Source organism: Borostomias antarcticus (assembly GCF_949987555.1).
Source record: "Borostomias antarcticus genome assembly, chromosome: 13".
NCBI classification, from domain to species: domain Eukaryota; kingdom Metazoa; phylum Chordata; class Actinopteri; order Stomiiformes; family Stomiidae; genus Borostomias; species Borostomias antarcticus.
Window position 1 is genome coordinate 21,295,413 of NC_140246.1, and position 6,794 is coordinate 21,302,206.

The following is a 6,794-nucleotide window of genomic DNA, read 5'->3' on the forward strand; positions in this document are numbered from 1 at the left end:
TACACAAGGACATGCAATCGATCGCTGGCAATTTAATATAAAGTGTTTATTTTCAACACCCAAAAAACAATATCACTTCAAAAGAAGTACAATTATATATATATTTAAGATGTATTAATTAACTTGGATAACTATGAATTAATAAAGTAACCTTCATTGACAAATTCAAGATGCATTCGATTACTTTGGGCTGCTAAGCATCGCGCAACAAGGTGATGGTCCCGTGCAGAAACACTTCCTTCCCTAGACACTTCCAAAGGTTCCGTTAGAAGTGGCTATGTCAGGGTATTATGTGTTATTTCCACCTGATCCTTTTTGATAGCTTTAATCTGACATTAATCCTATTACTTGTGAATGTTCATGTTACCACACAATCTACAGAGAAGGGGCTAGGAATTATTTTAGTAAGGAAATACACAATACAGGCTATGGTTAACCCTGACCCTCTAATAGTACCGCACACAGCATGCAGTAACTCCAACATGAACAAAAATTTAATTGTCAGACATGTTTAAATATACCCCCCGGGGATCAATAAAGCACCTACTACTTCTACTACTACTAAGAGAATGTCATTGTCAGCCTCAGTTATATTAAGACCCCTCCAAGCTCCCACACAAAGGCACTTTTAACGACCCAGTGTAGGCGACCCAGTGTAGGCCTCCATCCTTCTGTGAAGTTGTCAGTAGCTGTGTGCTCCACCCAGGGACGGTGGGTCCATGGAGATGGTGATGTCATCGTATCTGCTGTGTGCCGCGTGTTGTTCCACGGCCAGCTGAGAGAGACAGGAAGTCCTCTGTCAGTCCTCCCGGCTTCCTGCACGCCCAGAATAGCAGGGCCGGCAGTTCCATGGTTCCCGCGTTCACTGTATGTGTGTGTGTGTGTGTGTGTGTGTGTGTGTGTGAATTGGTGTGTGTGTTTGTGTGCCTTTTAACTCTGAGCTTTCCTCCGTTGTAGGGTGCAGATCCCACAGGATGCATCTACATACACTAGTCACTAGTGCTAGACCAGCAGGCAGTGATAGCATTAAGCTGCTGATAGAATAGAATAGAAAATGTATTTGCCATGTTTGACAAGTCCAGCTACGTTGGAATTCTTTTAATCACTTGTCTTTACAGTATCTTATCTGCACTAATCAGTTCCTCATTCCAGTCCTATACTCAGTTAGACATAAAGGTTCCCAAACTAGCAATTTACTATCCTATCTGTCCTCTATCAGTCTATCAGTATCATCCTCATCTACGTATTCCATTCATAGTCATTCATGGATGACTATGTCTGTGTCCATGATGTAGGCAGTGAAATTGAATAACGTAAGGTACTGTAGCAGTAATACCATTAGTACATACTTCCAGGAGTACACTATACTGTGTGTCCTAGAGTATATGCTACTATACTCCTTAGTGTATACCTGATAGGGTACACTGCTTCATTATCATACCAGGTAGGTGCACTCATGGCACCCCGGGCAATATATGCTTGTCTCCATGGAGACTTCAGCTAGTCCCTCCCACTTGAGCTCTGGCCCTATCAGATGGCATGTAGTTCCACAGGACAGCCACCAGGGGGCGCAGATTGACTGACTCAAAGACAGGTGAAGAGAGAGACAGAGAGATGTTGGTCATATTTTGTTTGTCTGTGTCTGCTTTGGCAATACATGAATCATCTTCTTGCCATGACAGTAAAGAATTGCAATTGAATTGAAATGTATGTTTTGACCGAATGACATATTCACAGGAGACTCAGAGACTGTATCTGTGTGTATCCTGGGGTGTGGTGTGTTCAGATGCAGGATATTACAGAGTGAGGTGCTGTGTGTTGAACGAGAGCGCACTGGATGCTGTCTGCCTGTGTCCAGGGCTGGGTTTGTTAGTGCAGCTTGAGTTGGGCGGGATTAGTTCTGGCCTGGGAGGAAAGACTGAGGGAGAGATGGAGGGAGGGAAGAGAGAGGGAGGGGAGAGGAGAGGGAGAGACGGAGGGAGGGAAGAGAGAGAGAGAGATGGAGAGAGGGAAGAGAGAGGGAGAGATGGAGGGAGGGAGGGAAGAGAGAGGGAGGAGAGAGGGAGAGATGGAGGGAGGGAAGAGAAAGGGAGGAGAGAGGGAGAGATGGAGGGAGGGAAGAGAGAGGAAGGAGAGAGGGAGGGAGGGAGGAGAGATGGATAGAGGGAGGAAGGAGAGAGGGAGAGAGGGAGGATGTTTACTGCGTCGTCCACAGACCTGTTTGCCCTGTAGGCGAGGTGGTAAACATGGCCCTTCACTCCATTCACCTGGAACACGCAGCAGGCACCTACGCCAGGATCCTGTTCATGGATTTCAGCTCTGCTTTCAACACCATCCTCCCGCCCACACTGGAGTACATGCTCTCCGTGCTCTCTTACTTACTTACACCTGTATGGAATTGGTGTGAGTATGTGTGTGTGTTCCTGCAACTTTTAATCTTTGAGTTTCTGAAAAGTGAGGATGAAAACACAGCATCATGACAGGAAGGGGAGGGGCTAGGTTATCAAAAAGGGGAGGGGTTAGGATATCAGGAAGGGGAGGGGCTGAAACAAAGACAGACAACAACATCACTGTGGTGGACTGTCATCATGGCGACCGCTAGCATGGCAATCCAATTTATTGAACTCCAGATGCTTGGTTACAAAACTGCACCACTTCAATTAAGGCTTCGTAGTTTACATTTGGCCACCTCCCCCCACCCCCCCCCCTCCCCTCCCCCCTACAAGCAGATAATGTTGCATGTCCAATACTGTGGCTCTGAGTGGGAACACACACAAACACACAAACATGCACACGCACGCACACACACAAAGACACCACAAACATGCACACGCACACATGCACACACACGCGCGCGCGCACACACACACACGCACACACACAAGGGTGGGCGGTTATTAAAGCACACACAGCAACATGGGGCATTCATTCATTCTTTTTCAAGAGTCAACCGAACTCCATCCTCCCTCCCTCCATACAAACTGCCTGCTTAATTGTTGTATTTCTCTCTGTGTTTCTGCCAGCCTCAAAAACAGCAAGGCCCCCTCCCCAACCCGCCCTCCCCCAACACTCACTACAGATACGCCCACAGGAAGTCATCCATATAGGAAGCAAGTCAAACCAAGTATACACAGGTGAAACAGTCACTAACAGGCAAGGCTCTTTACTGACAGGATCCAAGCTTGGTTTTCATCTCCGCAGTCCAGAATCATAACAGATGCATCGACAGGCAGGCGGGGAGGGGGGGTGGGGGGGGGGGGTCAGGGGAAGACGGGGAGGGGGGTCAGGGGAAGACGGGGAGGGGGGGTCAGGGGAAGACGGGGAGGGGGGGTGGTGGGGGGGGGGGTCAGGGGAAGACGGGGAGAGGGGGTGGTGGGGGGGGGGGTCAGGGGAAGACGGGGAGAGGGGGTGGGGGGGGGGGTAAGTACAGAGAGAATCCAGAGCAACGGAAGTGTGGAGAATAATCACATCACCCCTTTTTTTGTTTTTCTTGTATTTAAAAACTCTCGTTTAAAAATCTATACTTCCTGTTGTGGATGGGAGGTTCCGTGAGAGGGGATTGGATCGTTGGAGATGCCAGCCAGACCGAGCCACCAATGACTGACGGCGCTGGAAAGATTTCTTTTTTAAACTTTTTTATAAAGCCATGAGGGAGTCAAATTGGTGGTGGCCACTCCCCTCGAAGGCTGGCTAGCCAATTAAAACACTGCCCCTCTGACTGGAACCCCTGCACACTCCCCCAGAATCCCCCAATACAAACACTACAGAACACACAGAGCCAGACCCAGGCTAGACCCAGACCCAAACCAAGGCTAGTCCAAGACCCAGGCTAGACCTAGACCCAGGCTAGAACCAGACTCAGACCAAGGCTAGTCCAAGACCCAGGCTAGACCTAGACCCAGGCTAGAACCAGACCCAGACCCAAGCTAGACCCAAACCTGGGCTAGAGCCAGACCCAGGCTAGACCCAGGTCAGACCCGGCAGTTTAACAAACAGATATTATGATTGGCTGTTCAGTTGGATTCTCCAGAAATTTAAAACAATAAAACAACACATATCTGAAGGCAACATCTTAGGGTAAAAGACACCATGATAGTAACCGAAAAAAAGACCATTATACTTTTTTAACTTTTTTACACATAATAATCACTCACTGAATCCACAGGTTTCCCCTCAACACAACATCAGTCGCAGTAGCGCCTCCGAAGAGCCAGATCTAGTCATCACGAAAACAACACAAAAGAAAGAAAGAGAGGAAGCGAGAGAATAAACGGAGGATAATGTGGTGGAGCCCGGAGGTGGTTAGCCGGACGGGCAGCGCGTTCGGACCGGACCTCTCTTGCGGCTAGAATAGTGGTGCCTAGAAAATATCGCATCGTGGAACTCACCATGGCAACGTGCACAGTCTGCTTATATCACAACAGTTACAGTACGTTTACCGCGGCAACCGTCTCCGTTAGCGATAACACTGGGTGCACAGGCTCAGGATTGGATCTTATTTTCTTATACGTATGTACGCTATTTATTTATTCATTGTATTTACTTAATTATTCCATTTCCGTTGCATACAGTTAGAATATATATATTTATACGTAAAAATCTCTTTCTCGTCACACAGGAGGGTGATGAAGGTTATCTATGTGCAAAAAAACCGTTGTGGGAACTGTAGCACTGAGTCCGTTGTCGGTTGATTTTCGGTTGGTTGTATGTTGGTTGTATGTTGGTTGTTGTAGGGGCATCACCACACAGGAACGTCCATTCGATGTTAGGTTTTTAGTAACGTCGGAATGCTGGAACTGCTGAGAGACAGCAGCAAATCAGACCTGAGAGAGGGAGAGAGAGCGAGAGAAACGGAGAGAGAGGGAGGGAGAGAGCGAGTGAGGGAGGGAGAGAGGGAAAGAGAGAGAGAATAAAAGAGAGAGGGAAAGAGAGAGAGAGAGAGAGAGAGAGAGAGAGAGTAAGAGAAAATTCTGGACCCATCCTAGTTCCTTCCTGCCCCTCCCCCCTCCAGCCCCCCCCCTCCCCCCTCCCCTCACTCCTCTCCCCTCCCCTCAGCCCCCCCCCCCTCACCTGGCTCAGGCGGGCGGAGCAGCCGTGTATTAGAGCAGCTGGCACGTGGACTTTTTGCGCGCCTTCCCAGGTGCTGGAGTTTTCCTGTTGATTTGTCTGACCAGGTCGTAGAAGATCTGAGAACACACGCAAGCATACACACACACACACATGCGCACACACACACGCACACACACAAAGAGAGAGAGACAAATTATACAGTATGTGGGGTCAAACCAGTCTACACTTCAGCCCTACCCACACACTCTTTCTCTCGGTCTCTGTCTCACGCATACACACACTCTCACTCACACACACACACACACACACACACACACACACACACACACACACACACACACACACACACACACACACACACACACACACAGTCAGAGCATCAGTAACATTATTCTCCTGACCGGACCACTGTCTCTGCTCTAAAACACCCCCGCAGACACAATCAATGGCTCCTCCTGTGGGTCAATCACATAAAGAGCATCATTACGCAGATTGAACCAATCCCCTCAGACGGGGGAGCCGCTGCCAGCGCCAGCCTAAGGGAAACAGGATGTGCTGACGACCACTTCCAGTGCGCTTGGTCCTAACGCTGCCAACTGTCTGTAAGAGCCCTCAGAGGATGACCAGCATGAGACTGCATTTCAGACGTGTGTGTGTGTGTGTGTGTGTGTGTGTGTGAGAGAGAGAGAGTGAGAGTGTGTGTGCGTTTTATTTATTTATTTAACCCTTATTTTACCAGGTTAGTCCCATTGAGATCAATTGTCTTTTTTACAGGGACACCTGGCCAAAATAGCAGCGTAAGAAAGTTACAGACAAAACAGCAATAAGCAAATGTTTAGTTCCACCCTCAATGTTGTCTCGTTGTGTCCTCATTCAATCAGATGGAACACAGTGATTCTATTCTCTTCCGGAACTGTTCCGGAATGTTCCATTCCTTCAATTCGCCAGTTCTATTGGTTCCACCGGTTCAGAAAAGCTCTATCAACATCATCTCGCTTCAACCAGATCTGATGGCGGCCTAGAGCGCATATTACTCAGTACGTGTAACATGTCCTGTCAGATAATACACTCACGCGTGTGTGTGTGTGTGTGTATGTGTGTGTGTGTGTGTGTGCGCATGTGTGTGTGTGTGATTCAGACCAGCTGAGGGGACGTCGCTGGGTGACAGTGGCAGCCTCCAGTAGCCCTTGGCAGCTGCCGTCAGTCACACACACACACACACACACACACAAAACAAATACACTGAGAGGTATTGTGAGTCAGTACGATGAGTCAGTCAGACAGTATGTGTTTGTGTGTGCGTGTGTGTGCGTGTGTCTGTGGTGTGTGTGTGTGTGTGTGTGTGTGTGGATGCGTGTGTCTGTGTACAGTATATGTGTGTGCTCGTGCATCTGTGTGTGTGTGTATATATGTGTGTGTGTGTGTGCTTCTGTGTGTGTGTGTATGTGTGTGTGTACCTCGTTGACGTTGATCTTGGACTTGGCAGAGGACTCCAGGAAGGCACAGCTGTTCCACTGTCTGGCCAGGTTCTGGCCCTGCTCCTTCCCCACCACGCGCTCCTCCTCCAGGTCACACTTGTTCCCCACCAGGATCATCGGCACCTGCGGGGGCGAGTGTGTGTGTGTGTGTGTGTAGGGGGGGGGGGGGGGTTAGAAGCTCAGTCAGGAGGATATTCTGCTGTAGTCTTACAGTAAACTCTTTACAGAGGGATGTTTCTGATAGGA

The 6,794-nt window shown here is 48.9% G+C and overlaps 1 protein-coding gene across 1 annotated transcript in view; it reads right to left on the reverse strand.

The window, feature by feature from the left end:
• Positions 1–3,532: 3,532 nt before the first annotated feature.
• LOC311316904 (ras-related protein Rap-1b) overlaps positions 3,533–6,794 on the reverse strand; it is an 8,600-nt gene continuing 5,338 nt past the window's right edge. The window contains exons 3-5 of the mRNA XM_084447857.1: positions 6,528–6,671; positions 5,071–5,186; positions 3,533–4,823 (exon numbers count right to left, since the gene is read on the reverse strand). Of these exons, the coding sequence (XP_084303983.1) occupies positions 5,100–5,186; positions 6,528–6,671 (231 nt within the window). The 3' untranslated portion in view covers positions 3,533–4,823; positions 5,071–5,099. The remainder of the gene's footprint in view (positions 4,824–5,070; positions 5,187–6,527; positions 6,672–6,794) is intronic.